This window comes from Myzus persicae, unplaced genomic scaffold (assembly GCF_001856785.1).
Source record: "Myzus persicae strain clone G006 unplaced genomic scaffold, MPER_G0061.0, whole genome shotgun sequence".
Classification (NCBI taxonomy): Eukaryota; Metazoa; Arthropoda; class Insecta; order Hemiptera; family Aphididae; genus Myzus; species Myzus persicae.
In genome coordinates, this window is record NW_019101729.1 from 379,275 (window position 1) to 397,594 (window position 18,320).

The 18,320-nt window shown below is 30.3% G+C and overlaps 3 protein-coding genes across 5 annotated transcripts; 2 read left to right on the forward strand and 1 right to left on the reverse strand.

Annotated features, from left to right (window-relative positions):
• Positions 1-331: 331 nt before the first annotated feature.
• Positions 332-3,395, forward strand: LOC111030290 (DNA polymerase beta-like). The gene is made up of 7 exons (XM_022309712.1): positions 332-767; positions 915-1,114; positions 1,631-1,791; positions 1,855-1,977; positions 2,511-2,676; positions 2,893-3,076; positions 3,176-3,395. Exons 1-7 carry the CDS (start codon positions 701-703, stop codon positions 3,268-3,270), a joined length of 996 nt encoding a protein of 331 aa, XP_022165404.1. The 5' UTR covers positions 332-700; the 3' UTR covers positions 3,271-3,395.
• Positions 3,396-5,209: 1,814 nt separating this feature from the next.
• LOC111030292 (E3 ubiquitin-protein ligase listerin) lies at positions 5,210-12,369 on the forward strand. Its single transcript, XM_022309714.1, has 20 exons — positions 5,210-5,619; positions 5,687-5,857; positions 5,936-6,202; positions 6,264-6,370; positions 6,439-6,619; positions 6,689-6,862; positions 6,925-7,118; positions 7,174-7,306; positions 7,381-8,052; positions 8,119-8,299; positions 8,361-9,100; positions 9,187-9,308; positions 9,372-9,516; positions 10,072-10,241; positions 10,314-10,838; positions 10,916-11,041; positions 11,113-11,253; positions 11,344-11,698; positions 11,770-12,129; positions 12,240-12,369. Exons 1-20 carry the CDS (start codon positions 5,575-5,577, stop codon positions 12,297-12,299), a joined length of 4,869 nt encoding a protein of 1,622 aa, XP_022165406.1. The 5' UTR covers positions 5,210-5,574; the 3' UTR covers positions 12,300-12,369.
• Positions 12,240-17,217, reverse strand: LOC111030293 (putative uncharacterized protein DDB_G0271606). 3 transcript variants are annotated; one of them, XM_022309718.1, is made up of 15 exons: positions 16,856-17,217; positions 16,636-16,765; positions 16,366-16,479; positions 16,200-16,297; positions 15,928-16,121; positions 15,626-15,843; positions 15,448-15,567; positions 14,967-15,220; positions 14,779-14,898; positions 13,917-14,720; positions 13,785-13,861; positions 13,482-13,597; positions 13,213-13,254; positions 13,097-13,153; positions 12,240-12,900 (listed from the first exon to the last, which is right to left on the reverse strand). In XM_022309718.1, the coding sequence occupies exons 1-15, from the start codon at positions 16,949-16,951 to the stop codon at positions 12,509-12,511; spliced, it is 2,832 nt and encodes a 943-aa protein (XP_022165410.1). In that variant the 5' UTR covers positions 16,952-17,217; the 3' UTR covers positions 12,240-12,508. The 3 variants fall into 3 exon arrangements, with proteins under 3 accessions (XP_022165410.1, XP_022165408.1, XP_022165409.1); XM_022309716.1 differs by having other exon boundaries at positions 13,464-13,597; XM_022309717.1 differs by having other exon boundaries at positions 12,509-12,900; positions 13,464-13,597; positions 13,785-13,852; positions 16,856-17,215.
• Between the last annotated feature and the right edge of the window lie 1,103 nt (positions 17,218-18,320).

Here is an 18,320-nt window from a genome sequence, read left to right on the forward strand (position 1 = left end):
TCTGCTGAGCGTAAAATTTGCTATGTTACGCACTTGTAAGACAGAGACAACACATGCAGGTATCACGTCCTCTTAAAATTAAAATATAAATTGTTTAATGTTTAGACTCAATACCATTGTAACTGAAATGAGTATTATGGGCCCTATACACAGGTTTATACGAGTCGCAGGGTGTGCCCTGGCACACCAGGCACACCCTGTAGATTCGCCTATGATAGTTACATTATAGAACATTTTTAAATAGATTGAACTGAACTGGGTGAAAACAAATAACCTACAATCAATCTTTACTGATGTGATTATTTCAAATTGTTATCATACATTCATACCTATTAGGTAATTTCAACTGTTTTTTTAACTGTTTAATAGTAGATATTATAGAAATACAGTTTTTAACTATATATGTATATAGTTGCCTATATAGTTTTTAACACAAAATATGGACCATTTAATGTTTTTCTTATCAGGTTCGCTGTAATCGGTTTTTATCAAAATCGGCAAGTCTGTAGTCCGTACACAAAATAGGTGATTAATTGAAATGATTCAAATTCTTTGGTCTGTGAACGTCCTTTTCTCAATTATTTACAAGATATCTCTATTGTCTATTGTGTCTTTTATGTTCGTTTGTTAAAAATTTAAAATTATGATTTCGTAAATTTTATTTGAGCTACCTATAATATAATATAAAATTTGAAATAAAATGAGCAAAAGAAAAGCTCCAAGTGATTCCACAAATCCAAATCACGATTTTTGTGAATTTTTAATTGGTTAGTAGCTAAAGTGACTCACACAGTTATACAACAATAATTTTTTGTGCAACTCTGACTTTGGGCCTAGAGAAAAAAAGACCTAAAGCCAGAGATCAACCTAATTTTGTTTTACATAAAATTATTTGTATTATTGTATTTGTTTAGAATTGGCTGATTATGAGAAAAATGTTGCACGTAATATATATAAGGCCAACGCTTACCGAAAAGCAGCCAGTGCGTTAGCTAATCACGCTAAACGTATTAAGTCTGGTGAGGAAGCACAAAAACTAGATGGAATTGGTGATAAAATATCCAAGAAAATTGATGAGTTCTTAGAAACTGGAAAATTAAAAAAACTGGATAATGTATAGTTTATATTTAAATTTATAAATTATTTAGTTGTTAATATTATTAAAACTAGCTAAATAACTGGGTTTCACCTGTGTGCAATTTTTTTAAATCAGTTTTGATATTACAAGTAGAGATTACCTTTTGATCATTAGTTCATTACTAATATATTATTATAATACCTTAATTTAATAAAAAAAAATAGTTGTTTCTGGGTACTGTTCTAATAAGTTATAAGGTATAACGTCAGGTTTCATTTCATCTGCGTGGGTAACCGAAGGAAACCATTTATGTACAAAAGAATTTCAATTTCCACCACGAATCTCAAAATCATTGTATGAGAACCTCGTTAAAATGTGAATTTTAGAAAATCCTATCATAGTTGTGTCATTACGTAATATAACAAAACTACTGACCAAATGTCATACTCATAGCGTCTGCGGTTTTGGTTAGGCAATGATGAATCAGGATAAAGTTATTTTATAATTTTAAAAATATTGATATAATTACTATTTTATATTTTTAAATTATAGATAAGAAGCGATGAAGCTTCAGTTTCTATTAAAGATTTAACAAGAGTTAGTGGTATTGGACCAGCTAAAGCAAAAGAATTATATGATTTAGGTGTTACAAGTATTGACATTCTGTTAAAAAATCAAGATAAATTAAATCATCATCAAATTATAGGACTAAAGTATATTAATTTTATTAATAATTTACTGTTAACACAATTATAATAATTTATCATTGCATTTAGATATTTAAATGACTTTGAAGAAAAAATACCAAGAAGTGAAGTTATTGAAGTAGAACAAATCATCAAGAAAACATTACATAAATTGGATCCTAAATACAAAGTTACTATTTGTGGCAGTTATAGGTTGGTTATTAAAATATTACAAAATTCATGGTGTTTGACTACATGTATGGTATATACAGTGTTTGGAAAGAACGTCGTTCATGAACGCACGTTCACGCGTTCACGTTCATAAATAGTGAACGATACGTGAACGTCACTCGTATTTTTAAAATAGAACGTGAATGTGAACGACGTTTATATTTTTAATGAACTTAATCGATTATTAAGAAGTTTAATTTATTTACCATTTAATAAATATATTTTTAAAATATTTTAATCAATCATATTATAATAATATTTTCCATTATAGTTCCTATGATATCAAATTTAAATTTAATTAGTAATTACTGAGAAAAAAAAATTAAATGAACGCCCAATAAATGCGTTCATTTTTTGAATGAACGTGAACGTGAACACGTTCGTTTGAAAAAAACTGGAACGTGAACGAGTTCATTTTTTTAGTGAACGTTCCGAACACTGGATATATACCACAATAGTTGTATTATTTCTTCTATAAAAACATTATTCATTCTAGTTTTTTTTTTAAATTTTAGACGAGGTAAAAAGTTCAGTGGAGATATTGATACTTTGATTTCTCATCCATCGTTTATGTCTCAGGATATTAAGAAAAAAAGTGACAAATTGCAAGTGGTTGTAGATATTCTGAAAAAAAATAACCTCATCACTGAAACGATATCGTTGGGAGAAACAAAGTTTATGGTAATTATTTGATTACTATTTTCAACGACAAATATTAAAATTACACTTTATTAAGAGCATAACATTTGATTTTAATAATAGGTACTTCAAACATAATATATGAATAATGAATAGTTATTCATTGATAGAATAATGTTTCCATTTTTAATTTTTACTAAAATAAAATGTAGTTTATGTGTGAAAATTATTATATTTATTTTATTTTATTTAAATTAGGGTGTATGCAAAGTAAATCGTATAGCAAGAAGATTAGATATTCGCCTAAATCCATATGATCAATTTTATTGTGCTGTTCTTTATTTTACTGGGAGTGATTTATTTAATAAGCAAATGAGAGAGCATGCCTTGAACCAAGGTTTTACACTTAATGAATATACTTTACGGCCAATGGGTTCTACAGGTAAAATGTTATTTGTAATTACTAATTACTAATTAACCATTAAATATAAGCCACTATGTTAACCAACAATTGTATGTATGTGTTCTGTCATTATACCAGGTATACCAGGTGAACCTGTGGAGATAAACAGTGAAGAAGATATTTTTGATTATTTAGATTATCCTTACAAAAAGCCAGAAGAGCGCAATATATAGTTTTGTATACCCAACACAATTTATTCCATATCAAACTTTATTTAATATATTTTGGGAGTATACTGTATAGATATTATTTTATGATAATTGTGTTTGAATTATTCATGTTGTTCAAAAATTATAATACAAATATCCGAGTTGTTATTAAGTTAAATAAAAATTCTTTTAAAAATAAATCACATTAAATATTTTTATTTCTTATTATATCTAATACCTATAGTTTGTTTTTCATTATAAAATTAAGTATATTTTTTTAGGAGAAGTTTTTTCACTAAAATAAAATTATGTACAGTGTACATTTTAAATATTTAAGTTAGGTAATTAATATTTACTGTAATCACATAATTACAGTTATGAAACTGAGTTTTCAAATTTAGTTAGTTCATAAGAATTGTTATGTCTTCATTAATTGTAATGCATTGCCAAGTGTATATTTAGTATAATATTATATTGTGTTATTACATTGTTTCATTTTATTGATTAGAGTGATGTAAAAAGTCAAAATGCACCTATGTATTTTGCTTTGCTCTTTAAAAATTAAAAATAAATTAAGGGCATTAATTTCTAACACTGACCAATGATAAAAAAAAACTATTTTTCTAGTTTCTGCATAGCCATATGACCAAAAACGCAGAATTTCACATTTTATTATATTGTATTATTAAAATCCATTGTACTAAACATTCTATACCCATTACCTATAGTTTACGCAAAACTAACTTAGGCATAGCTTTAAATTTAAAATTTGACTTTAAGGTTATCATATAGTCATTATAAATTTAAATTTATTTAATAAGTGATCAATGAAAAAATATTACATATAATACAATTATAATACACTATAAATTAATTTTATTATTGTTAGTTGTTGATAATTCAATCTTATTTAATAGTTTTAATCTGAACCAATCAAAATAAAATAAATAATTAAAATAAGTTTTTTTTTGTTAATATATTCTAATGATTCTATAAAACACATAAATATTATGTTAAACATCTAAAAATATAAAATAAAATAACTTTAAATGTAATTAAATTAAATTTACTTAAATTAAAAATAAGTAGTCAGGTACTTAAATAAATAAATATACCTTAAAACTAATATTGTTTGTTTTTTTTTAATTTATAAAATTGACAATCTATATGTTTATATGGCATAATAAGAAAATATTATTATTGGATGTATACAATGAGATCACAATGAATGCCTTGAATGGTCGTATGAGGAGTAAATCATATTTGTATGCATTTGTAGGCAATATAAATTATTTGTGCATATGACAGTAGTTCGAATTGTAATTTGTTTGTGCTCATAAGACGTTGGTTTCTTGGCTTTTTAGCTAGTAGTTTGGGTTGATTTTTCTCTGACAGACGACGGCCATGTATAATTCAAGTAGCGTAGTAGTTTAAACTTTTTACCCTAAGCCTCAAACAAACTGCATTTTATATCTACACATCTACTCTTTTTTACTACATTTTCTTTTTTACATATTTATTAGCATTAAACAAAAAGTTATTATATTTAGGTCAGCAATGTTTCTACGCTTTGTTTGGTTTATTTGAAAAAAAAAATGTTTTTTAATTGCTTCGAATTGCTTAGTTCTATTATATTCATATGAATTTGAATATTGATTTATTAGGAGGGAGGTTGGATAGACTTGGCCCTCTAATAATAATTGAAATCGCATTAATGAACTACTCCAGGCAAATCCGAACGGGGTTTTTTCTAAATTAAATTATCACATATTTATATTTGAATAGGTACCTTATTTATTTCGAAATACTAAAATTAAAATTCTTTGAAAGGTGGTTTGGCGCGCACTTAGCACACGTCTATGTAGCATAACCATGGTTGTGGACAAGTTCGATCTACAGCCTTATACCACGTAAGTATCGTTATCAGATAACACAGACGTAGATAATAAAAGTTTATTCTATATAGGTATCTATTCTATAATTGCACTAAATAGAAATCTGTGAAACATAACAATAATGTTTATTATCTATGGTGCTGACAACTCCACAAGATTTGATAAGTGTTGTGTTTTTGGTGAAAAGTACTGTGATTCACTGATGTCTGTTTCGTGTTTATGTTAATATTATGTTTATTGTAAACAAATGTACAGTAGTTGTGAACATAATTTGTCTACTATAAAGTTTTTTCAATAAAATATACATTTGTTTAGAGTTGAACCAGGCAATAATTTAATGTTTGCATAATACTATGTTAAATTTGTCAATGTAATAGTATTGATACCAATTTTTTAATTAAAAAAAAATAATCACCTTAATTTTTATATTATAATGGGGAAAAAGCAAGTTGCTCAGAGGGTCAAAAATAATTACAAAGTGAGTTGGTTTTGTCTAAATGGTGAAATATTGAAATTGGTATTGAAAATTGATGTTTACGTTCTAGCCTTCAAGCAGTGCGAGAGCTCAATTATTGTTGAGTACTACTGATACATATGGAGTGGTTCCAGATAAGATTAAATTCCCTTTTGCTGACATTTTGGATTGCAATGTCAGTCCAGATTTTCAAGTGGTTTTGAAAAAAATGAACAAAAAAGATTCTACTACTAAACTCAAAGTGTGTAATGATATATGTATAACCAATAACTAATTAGAGGTCAAACAAATGTGATCACGTTTAATATGTGTTCTGTAGGCCTTAAAAGAATTTGCTACGTTGTGTGATTCTAAAGATGAAGATACTGTTAGAGAAGTTTCTGCACCATGGATCGCTCAATATGTAAATTTATGTAAAGATAATGAACCACGTATACGTGAAGGTACCCAAAAAGCTCTGCGATCTTACTTAAACCGTGTACAACGAAATGTAGCACCATTTCTAAAAAGGTTTTTTGCCCATTGGTTTGTGGCTCAGTATGACACTCATCCACCAACTGCGTCTGTTGCATCATCCACTTTTGAGGTTTGTACGTCTGTATTTTTGTGAAATTAAATTTGATTTTAAATTAAACTTTATAATTTAGAATACTTTCCCTCCAAATAAAAGAACTGAAGTAATTGTATTTTGTCAAAAAGAAATATTTAATTATTTAATTGAGAACATAACCAATCCATCATTATTAAATACTAAGTAAGTTTTTATAAACTAATGTATACATTAAAAATCTTTATATTTATGTTTTTAAAATTAATTTATAGAGTCGATTCAGATGAAATAAAGGAAATGCAAATTAGAACTGCTACCAGTTGTCTGTATGCAACAGCAACATTTTTGAATTCGCTTCCCGCTGAACATATTGAAAGTATTGAAAGTGATTTGAAATCAATGTTGCTTTCTAATTCTACCTACTGGAAGTTAAATAAACATCCAACACCAAGTGTATGTTTTGTAATATTTTCTATGATTATTTTATTTGTTTGAAAATTGTTTTTCAATGTTTATCTACAGGTCCGACAAGCTTGGTATACTCTATTACATTCTATATTATTTAAATTACAACAGTTTTTAGAAGGTGAATGTAAAAAGGTGGCTTTTGCTGTGTTCGATAATATTGATGAAGATAATATCACCGTGTCAAATGTCATTTGGAAAAACATTATAATTGTTTTATCAAAACCCGAGGTAAAACTTACGAATATTATATTGTATGAACTACATTATTATTAATATTATTTTCTGTATAGTTAAATTATTTTTGGTCACAATCAAACGCTGAAAAAATTTTCCTTCCTAAACTTTGGAAACTTTTATCTTGTTCAAAAGGATGTATTTCGTCTGCATATGAAAATTTATTAGAACTATGTAAAAATAGTCCAGTCATGAATACTATAACAACTACTGAATTTTATTTGAAGTGTATTACTTCAATTATACAAGGGTATAAAACTACAGTAATTTTTATTATTGAATCATTACATTAATTTATGTTTTAGATTAGAAAAAATGTCTAATCGCTTTGACCGTACAAATTTTGTTTGTGGTATTGAAACTCTTTTTGATTTTGTTACATACATTCTAAGAAATAATAGTGAAGATGAATTGTTTAGTAACACTGTGATTTCTGAAGTATGCATTTTATTTAAATTTATATTTAAGTTATTATTACACAAATTTGCACTTATTTAATTTATTTTCAACAGGTTTTAACTTTGGTCAAGTTCAGTCTAACTGGTAAATTAGCAAAAACTATGACACCGCCAGTTATATCTCATTTAGCAGTATTCCTAGAATTTTTGACCAATAACAATAAATTACACAATTTAAAAACCACAATATGGAATAATTTAAATACTCTTTTGATTGGAAGTGGTCTTGATGAAGAAATTATTTTTGACAACATACTTAGTCAGCTACAAGTACATTTAATTGTATTGAATCACTTAAGAAATCCTGTAGTAAAGAAAAAAAAAAATTTGAGAGTTACATTTGAAGAAACTGGAGAAGTGTTCCTCCCATCAAAACCATTATTCAATGATGACTATCAAAATGATTTGACAAATTTTGTTAATGTTGTTTTACAGTTCTATTTAGATAGAACTTCCTATCCTGAAGTAGGACATATGTATGCCAACCATGTGTGTCAAGTGATATTAGCATTTAAAAATTATGGCGTCGATCAAAAATTGTCCCAAACATTACCTGGCACAAATGATAATACATCATCTTCGTTCAGATTATATGAAAGATATGTCAAAACGTGGATTAATGATGATAAAGTTTTGACGTATAACTCAATATCAGTAATTATTGGGTTATTGGAAACTATTGATAACAAGAATGAACAAATTAATATGATTGATGACTTAAATTTGGTATTTATTCAATATTTTGTAATAAAATAATATTTAAACTTTAACAATTTTTTTTTTTGTGTTTAGTTTGGATCAGATGTTGTGCTTAAAGAAATAATGAAGTATATTAGTGATGGAAACACTTTACCTGTGGTGATTTGCGATTGGTTAGAGTCTATTCCCATGCAAGATGAATTTAAAAAATTCATATCCTTTGATGTAGATCTAAATAAATCAAATCTCCTTACAAATTGTTTAAAACTTAAAGGTGATTTTTATAATCCTGGACACAATATGGACATTAAATAATATGATTGTTGTATTTTTAGATAACACCGTTTGTGAGAAATGGACAAAAGTACTTTTGGAAACTGTACATACTAACCCTACCTCTTCGTTAGTTATTATGTTACGACAAATATTTGAAAAAAATTTAAATGACCAATCATTTGTCAATAACCACCTTGATCTCATATTCAACACAATGGAGTGCTTAATCTGTACATATTTGGAAAAATCACAAGATGGTGAATGTAGAGACCAAGAAGAGCTCAGTCTAACCTGGAAACTCGTGTTGAATAATATGATAGATGCACACGACAATGAGGTTATGAAGAGGTGTAGTTTGGTTGTTACAAATTACCTACAAACTATGGGTGTAGATATAGAACACGTAGAAAGTACAGTAGATCAATTTATTGAAGATTTCTTATCATGTACCCAACAAAATACCTTGCCAATAAAATTTTTGTATGAGTTGATAAAATGTGCTAATAGTGTTGATCACTCAAAAGCAATTAAATGTTGCGAATTGGCATCCTATATTAACGGATCATTATTTTACACTGGAAATGTTGGGAATTACATAGATACAAGCGATGGGTGCTTTGACACTGTGTATGCATTATATTCTCATATGTATGTGTTCACAAAACAGATTTTAAAATTTTTCAATGAATCTGAACTACCAACTACTTTGGACAGTGTTGATGAAGAATTTGTCAATATTATGGCTGATATAATTTGCAATGTAAATGTGATTGCACACCTACAAAAATATTTTTCAAACGTGGGTTTAAATTATATAAAAAAAAATTTGTTTTCCAATATTATTGTGCATTGTTGTCTAAAAAATATTATTATTTTTTAATTTAGAGAAAATATTGTTGTAAAATTAAGAGTACTATTTTTGAGGATACTAAAACTAGTGTTGGTGTACTCATTCAATCCCAATCAAAAAATGTGGCTTATGCCATCATAAACAAAATTATGGAAAAGTATGTGAATTGTTTTAATTACTTGTCATGTACTAAATTTACATTTTTTTTTTATTATTATAGAACAATTAATGATGGCCCATATTGGTGTAAATCGTTGGAATTTGTATTGGATATGTTGTCATTGCCGAATGAAGAATTGATTAATCTGTATAATTCTTCTATGTCAAAACATAGTGATAGTGTGAATTGTATACACATTATTCAGGTGATATTAATTTACTGTTTTTTGCTCTTTTATTTAAAAAAAAAAAAGAAATATTCAATAGATTTTTTTATTTTATGTTCAGTGTATCTGTAACTTCAGCATCATTGTTATATTGTTAATATAAATTAGTTTTATGATTTGACTTTTCATTATATACCTATAAATGTATTATACTTTTCCTAATAATTTGGATTTAACCACATTAAAAATAATACAGTTTACTCAGTAACTTGAACACCATGATATTTCAAAAATGAAAAATTCTCCTTCAAAGTCATAATACTTAATTGGTCAACATTTTAAATAACTCAAATTTTTTTTTGAACTTTGCATTACCAAGAGTAAATTTTAGGTGGGATAAAAAGTTGTTTAGGAATTTTGTCTAATTCTATAATATCAAATTTAATATTTTGTCAGCATTCGTATTAACATTTGGTAATAAACTTATCTTTAATATTGTACAAAGGACATTAAATAATTTTTTCTATGCTAAAAAAATAAATGTTCTATACTGAAATATGATTTATTAACATTGTCTGTGTTTGATTTGGATAGGTTTTTGTGAATTTTTGCGGCATGACCAACTTGGAGTATGATCATCTCTCATTGGCAGATACACGATGTGTTTGGAATGTGCACTTCAGAAAGACTACCAACAGTGATACAGTTTCTCAAATACAGAAGGTGTTAGATTCTGAAGAAAAATTGCTCACTAATGACTCTGAGTAAGTTTTACAACACAGTCATTTCCAGAGATAAGTGATGAATGATGATCATGACGTGTTTGTGCGTTCTAGGTGTTTGAATGATGAAAAGACGATGGTGGAAACCATACGTAACATTGAGTTTTTAAACTTGATCTTTCTCTACACAGATGATGCATCAATCATATTAAAATACAGCAAAACAATATTCAGTCGTTTAGAATCTGTAATGTTGACCCTAACCAATGTAGTAGATTTTGACTGCAAAACATATTTGCCCATTGGGGTTGCTACTGCCTTGGTCGGTTCTTTATTTGTTAAACTGATGACATTTTATCATGAAGAGATTTATAAACATGTACCGGAGAGCAACGAAAACCTGATAGTATTTAGATCAGACACAAAAGTTGTGCGTGATTGCTTGGTGAAGATTTGGGTTGAGTTGTCGAAAAACTGTAACAGTTGTATTCATGAACTTGTATTAGAAGCTCTGAGCAATTCTATGAATTATTTAGAATTTGAGGAAATAGATCAAAAATATTGGTTTAGCCTTTGTTCTGACTTGATTAATTCAGACTGTTATCCAATCGAAATCACTGCTTACAATATCTTAGACAAGTATGTTGATAAAAAAAAAAAACAAGAGTATTATTAGCATTTTATTTTTGTATTTATATTATTTTCTAATCCCACAGATTATGTGAGGTGCGCAAAGTTGACGTGGACACTGACTTTGAATCGGAACAAGTACCATTTGAACTTTCTACTCTACCTTTGCAAAAACTTCAAGACCTGATCTGTACAATGTTAACGGAAATCAAGTATTCAATTTTTATTTTTTGTCAATTTATAGTCATGTTCTATGTAGTTATTAATTAAAATGTGTTTTTAGAATTGGAAGTACATTTGAACCCAAAACTTTCTCTAAGGATTTAAAAAATACTCGAGTTTATTTGTTGTTGTGGAATGTTATATTTAAATTATGTTCAAAACTTGAGTCTCAAGAACGATACAAGTACATTTCTCATTTGAGGTAAGTCATGTTCTGACATTCTGTGCATACATTGAACAATTGATAACGGCAAACTGATATCCAAAACGTTAATTACAAATCTTTTTTTAGCAATAACAACTCTATTTCGTTTTTGATGGAGAATTTGTTGAAGTTGATGCCACATTCTATCATCAAGACATATGCCAACAACGACGTTAATCCAATTATCAAAGAGTTGTTCAACTTGAGACCCAGCTGTTCACCGACGGACTATTGGAACAACAAAAAACTCTGGCATATGGTGTGCTGGACATATTACAATCTGTTACATACGTTGCCAGCAGTTGTACGCAAATGGTGGACTGACAGTGAACATAAAGTGTCAACTTTGGTCGACAAACTAACAACCAAATATGTATCACAAAGTTTGATTGTTCAAGAGTTCCAAGACATCAAACAAGCGAAAAAAATTGATAATATAGTGGTATGTATTTGTGGCTCCGCTTTAAATGTAGTTGCGGTTGATGTTAATTTTTATCTATTATGTTTCTTCAGGTGAACTTGTACGAAAACCGTGGTATACTCGTCGTTTCGTACATGATTGAAGAAACGGCTGTGGACATCACCATACAGATGGCCAGTAATCATCCTTTGGGATTGATCAGAGTGAGCAGCGACAAGAGCATGATCAACATGTCTCAGTGGAAAGGATGGTTGAAACAGTTGGCGCTGTTCTTTTCACATCAGAACGGCTCAATCATTGACGGTATATCTTTGTGGCAACTGAATATCACTAAGAAGTTTGATGGTGTAGAGGAGTGTTACATATGTTATTCTATACTGCACAACTCTAACTATCAGTTGCCCAAGTCTGCCTGTCGTACGTGTCACAAGAAATTCCACAGCTCTTGTTTAGTGAGTATTTAGCACATATATAACATTATTCACACACATGATATATATTACATTATAATATTTCTTTTCCAAACTTGTAATTTAATATTTCTGATTGGTTTGTTTTTCAGTATAAATGGTTTGTTACAAGCAACAAATCCACATGTCCTATTTGCCGCAATCTTTTTTAAGCGTAAATACTTATTGGTTTGATTGTTATCGATGATTGTTGAAAAAAATAAAAGCATGTTTTTTTAAAAATGTATTTTTTTTTTTAAAAAATAGACTTAAATATAATTATGAACATAACTAAAATTATATGTATAAAATAAAAATATGAAATTGATCAAATTATTGAACATGCCATATACCTAGATATGGGGTTTAAACAATTCACAAATTAATCTACATAATGGAGTGTCCCTTCTTTTGTAGGGGATGTGCCGGTGATGGTACCTTCTTGGGGGGAGCTACCTTGCTGAATCCAATACGATGGTATTTGTTGCTGTGTTTGGTATGTAATAGTGGCCTGAGGCTGCTGCTGTTGTTGTTGCTGCTGTTGTTGTTGTTGCTGCTGTTGTTGTTGCTGCTGTTGTTGCTGTTGTTGTTGTTGTTGTTGTTGTTGCTGCTGCTGCTGTTGCTGTTGGTGTTGTTGTTGTAAATCAGCAGCTTGAGCAGGAGTAAAGGTCTGATTTCTCATTGGATCGGGCAATACTGTGAATGTCACGGACTGTGTTCGATTAGATTCCGAAACAGGAGTTCCAGATCGTTGATCTGGTTCATATCCACGGCCTGTGTTGAAATACAAATATATTTATGTACATTCAGTTGAAACACAAATAGTTAACAAATATATAACACTATAATTTTTAAACATTCTTGTTGATATTAAATAGCATGAAAATTAAATTGCTTAATATTGAGTGGAATATTATAAGTGTATGCTATTATGTTTTAATGTTCGTAAATACTAGTTGAATGTATTTACCTGGATAAAATTGATATCGCTGTTGTTTATTTCGGTCAACTTGCTTATTTATATCTTCTAAAAATTAATTTAAGATTACTATTTGAATATTATATAAGTAATTTGAAAATATTTACCTTTAGTATTCATATTTGAACATTCCTTGGAACGGGAATCACCTGAAAATAGTATTTACTTATTAGTTATAATTAATTATTCAAACTAAAATTTTAAATAAATAATAAAAGTCCTGTAAAAAATTAATTTTAATATTATTAGTTTTCCTTATGAAATCTGAAAAATAACATGATTAGAATAAATGCAGCTACGCTGGAAAATAGAACATTTTCAATTTAAGTTTTATAAATCATTACAATAGTAAGTTAACCTGTAATGTTTGAGGCACCTGTTGCTAATTGATGCTGAAAATTAGTCTGCGGAGTACGTCTCCCTGAATTTGAAGTAGCTACCATACCATTAATTGTCAGTTGGCGTATTTGGTTGTCATCATTACCATCATTACTGTTGAATAAATTTATATAAATTGCAATAAAAATTAGTTTAATAAAAAATGTTATGTTAAAATAAATCTCCTCTTCTTCTGAAAAATAACATGATTAAAGAAACTCCTAAAATAAAAACTATTAGTGGGTTATTCGCTCCTAAAAAAACAATTAGTTAAATGTATTGCACATGTATTTGTACTTGCCCAGTAACTGGTGATGGTCCAGTTCGTATTATTTTGGCTCCAGTGATTCCTCCACCTTCTGATACAACCTGAAAACACTGTGTATAGATTATTGACCTTTTTTTTGTTACTACTTGAGTTTAAATATCTAACCATTTCATACGATCGTTTTAAAGGTTGGTATTGAAATTGGTTGCTTTGTTGAAAATACTGAATGGACTGCTGCTGTCCTTGCTGAATCATGATGGGTTGATGGCTATCGTCTTGTTTGTAGATGACTTGTTGTTTATCTGACATTTGTGTCTGAATCAGCTGATGTTGTGGTTTGTGTGATTGTTGTTGCTGCTGTTGTTGTGGAAGTGTCATTGTAACAATACCGTTGCCTTGTGACTGAAGAATTTGATGAGATATTGGCAGTGACATTAACTGATTGCCACCAGGTGAAGCTGTTTGATGTGTAAATGTCTTGCCCTGCTGTTGGAGTAATAACTGTTGTGTAGATGCTTGACTAACTTGTGACTGTAAAAGGCCAGGCAAGTTCTGTATGATTTGTGGTTGAAGATTTTGGAACTGATTCAATTGAGGCATCATCATTTGTATTTGAGCAGGTTGCCCTGGTGTCTGTTGTACAATTAATTGGCCATTAGGAATGTTTGCTGGGATCAATTGACCAGACTGGGTTTGTTGTAAATGAATAGTCTGCATGGCAGGCTGTTGGATTTCAGCTGGTGGTGGTTGTTGGTACTGTACAATCATGACTTGGCCTGGTTGGCCAGATGGTTGCTGGTATTGTGCCATTTGGTTACCAAGTATGTAAGTAGTACCAATCAACCCAGAGTTGGACTGTTGGCTTAATTGAGTTACTTGTCCAACATTGGGAGATTGAGCCATTTGGAATGCATTAGATTGCACTTGTGGTTGGTATGCAATAATTTGGCCATTAGACGTTTGAATATACTAAAAAATTATATGGTTAGTTGATTTTGAATCTATTGGAAATAATTTAACTATTTACTTGAATAGGAAGTGCAGCTTGAGTCATAAATGCTTGAGTATGTGGAATAACACCATTAGCTAGGGTTGTAGGAGTAGTATGGGTAACAGACGGTGTATGTTGAACATTTTCTAAACTTTTCTAAAATATAAGAAAATAAACATAAGTACATTAATTAATAATAAACACTCAATGAATACACAACATACAGTTTGTATTGTTTGCTGCTGAATTAGCTGTTGTTGCTGTGATTGAATTGTCGAATAGCTAACCGGCGTAACAGACAATGGTAGTTGGTGCTGTTGTTGCTGGTTGACTACTTGTGTTTGTATTTGAGGCATAATCGATGCTTGATGTTGGCCCAAAGAAGCTATGTGGGTTGGCCCCTGTGCGTTTTGTGCTGACTGGTGTTGTTGTTGGTGACCTCCCATTACTGGTGGGGGAACCGCCATTAATTGAGGTACTGAATTATACAGTAACAACCATTTAAAAATACAATTTTTATTTTTAAACATCATAAGATTATTGATAGTAATAGATTTCAAAGTTTTACAGTTTGTAAAGTGAAAGGTTTTACTTGTAATGGAGTCATAAGATACATAATAACTAATAAGTTTATCACTCAATATGGAATTTAATATATATATTTATTTAAATAAAATATTAAAAAATCATTTCTATAAATCTTACCGCCTTGTTGTGTGAATAATGGCATCTGAACATTAGCAACAGATGTCTGTACCACTTGTGATCCATCCTGTAATGTCATCATTCCAGTTTGTGCAGCAACTTGAACAGTCTGATATTGAGCTACAAATATATAATAGATTTTTAAACAGACCATTAAAATATAAGAGTAGATATTTACTTGGATTCATTTGTGGTATTTGACCATTATTGGTTTGAATAGTTTGTTGATGGATTACTTGTGGTTGTTGAATATGTACATTTGATGGCTGGTGTGCAACATTGGGTGGCGGTGCTACATGGTTAGAAGCGTATGTAGCACTATATTCATTTTGAATAGTTTCAATTAAATTGAAAGCTAATTGTCTACCATTTTGCAGTACTTCATTTTTTGCATGTCTACAATAGTAACAGGTATCATTGAGTATAACTGATTGCTATAAAAGTTAGTAAATGATTAATTAAAACTAAAATTTGAATTACTCGACACAAAGATGTAAAGGTTCAACTGATTCTTGTCCATTAGCTTCAATGAATCCAGAACCTCGTCCTCGCATGGTAACTACCGCCCCCGTTTCATTCATTATATAATGAAGATTAGCTCCATTTAAGCCTAATATCTTATTTCGTAGGTCAAAAGCTGGCGGCGCATGGTCTAAGCCAATTAAGACTTTTTCCTAATAATTAATATTATAGTGTCTCTTAATAGTTTTGATATTTAAATAATATAAAAATAAACTTAACGTTTTACTTACAATTCCTGCCCCATTAATCAAAGGGCCAGACGTCAAATTTGGATGCTTAGACATATCTTTGTCTCGTTGAATAAGTGATTGAATTTTTTGAATAGCAACTAAAGTTAAAATAAAGAAAACAGAATAAAATCTAAGTCTATAGAAGTTAATGACTCAATATGCTCACGATCTAAATTTTGTTTTTTCGGTCCTTTAATGAGTAAATGTAATGATCGCTCTGATGAAGCTTGATTTTTTTCTTTAGGAGTCAAATACCGTCCTCTAGTAACAATAACCGTACCTACACAATAGCAATTGATCAAATTAAGACATAATATTTAAATATAGTTTTACAATATATAATGCTTAGTCAAATAATAAATATCAAACAGCCGCAAACAGGCTTGCGGTATAGAGGTGAGATTTCGGTAAACCAATAATTCTAAAAACAAATCACCCGAAAACTCTTCGATGTCATTTTGTATGGACTTGCTGGTGAGTAGTATACGGTCGGTGTCTGCCAAGTCATTGATTTCGAACTGTGTTTTGAGCTGCGGCGTTGCTTGTTGAGGGGGCGCACATTGGGCCTGTGCAAGACGAGAGGACATATTTTGTAAAAAGAATTTCTTGGTATTTTGACTATTGGACTAAGCCGGCACGAAAACTACAACTCATACCTCCGGCTGGTCGCCGACCCGTTTTGCTAGGGCTGATTCTACTCGGGTGGCCATCTCCACCGCCAGTTTGAGATTGTTGGTCGGGATCGACATCATATCGCGGCAGATTAACAATATTTAGTCGGAATACAGTTGAACGATGGGACAGATGGTGTTCAGAGTGACTACGATCATTTCCGTAGTTTGTAAAACCGTTACGAGCAGGAGAAATATCGCGAGGAACCTAAAGAAAATGTATTAAACTATAATATTACCTACTTAAAATATTTTCAACATATTATTTTATATTTTTATATGTCGTTTTCAAATGCGATAACAAGACACTGCAACAAGCCGAAAAGAAAAACATAAAAGATAGAATACCGATTTCCATACGTTCCGTGGTACATACAATAATATTGAAACAAACACGTCTGCCAGTGTTACCATTCCCGGGGTATTTAAATTTTAAACTAATATTGTCCAGTGAAAAACGGTTTTTCGCCTTCTCGTGGCTGTTGGGTGTAGTTACTGGTGTTGGGACTATATTATTATATTGACTTTTAATTTGTTTTCAAGTTATTATTATTTGTACACAGTCACCGAAGTGTACAAAATCATTAAATGTACTGTACAGTTTGTCCAAAAAGACCCATAAATTATAAATATTAACTCAAAGGCTAATCAATAGATATAAATGTAGAGTAATATGTTAATACGGTTTTTACGTTTTCTCAACGATCAACAATCAACGAAGGTAATCTAAAAGGTATTTAACATTTATGATATCAATTTCAAAGTTTAAAAGTCAAGACGAATGTCTAAAAACTGATGTAGGTGGTTTCCCCGATACTTAGTGTGATACCGGACTTGTGGAACATACTATTATTGACTATTGTACAATAATTAGGTACGTACTTTTTGGCCGCTCAATTTCACACACGCAACAGTGATATTAAAAATGGTTGGTCGGTACGTTGCATCAGGATGAGACTAGATTAGAGAATAATTTTTTTATCGTGTTACTCATCGATCGTAAGACCCAGAATGGACTTACTACAGAGGTACATAGGTACCGAAATACCTAGTGCCGTCCTGGTTTTTGAGTTCTTTGGTGCTCCTACCCAGTGGCGCGGAGAACTTGAAATTGACTCATACACCGCCAACGGCCCAATAAAATACCAAATGGCCGACTTAATAAAATATACCTTTTTTAAACGGGAAACAATTCGGCATGTGTGGTTGGGGCTCGGGAACCAATTCAGATTTCAGTATATACCAGCCATAATTTTACCCATTGAGGCCACCCGGGTATCCCCCCTATAGAAAACTTGGAGACGAGACGGTCGGCTCACAATTACCCCCTTCTTCCCGCAACTGCCCATACCCACTACACATCACGGCCCCACACCATAACTCTGTGACAATTTCAGTTGCAGCTGCTGTTGTCGTCGGATTTCGTGGGGTGGTTTTTTTTTTTTGCGAC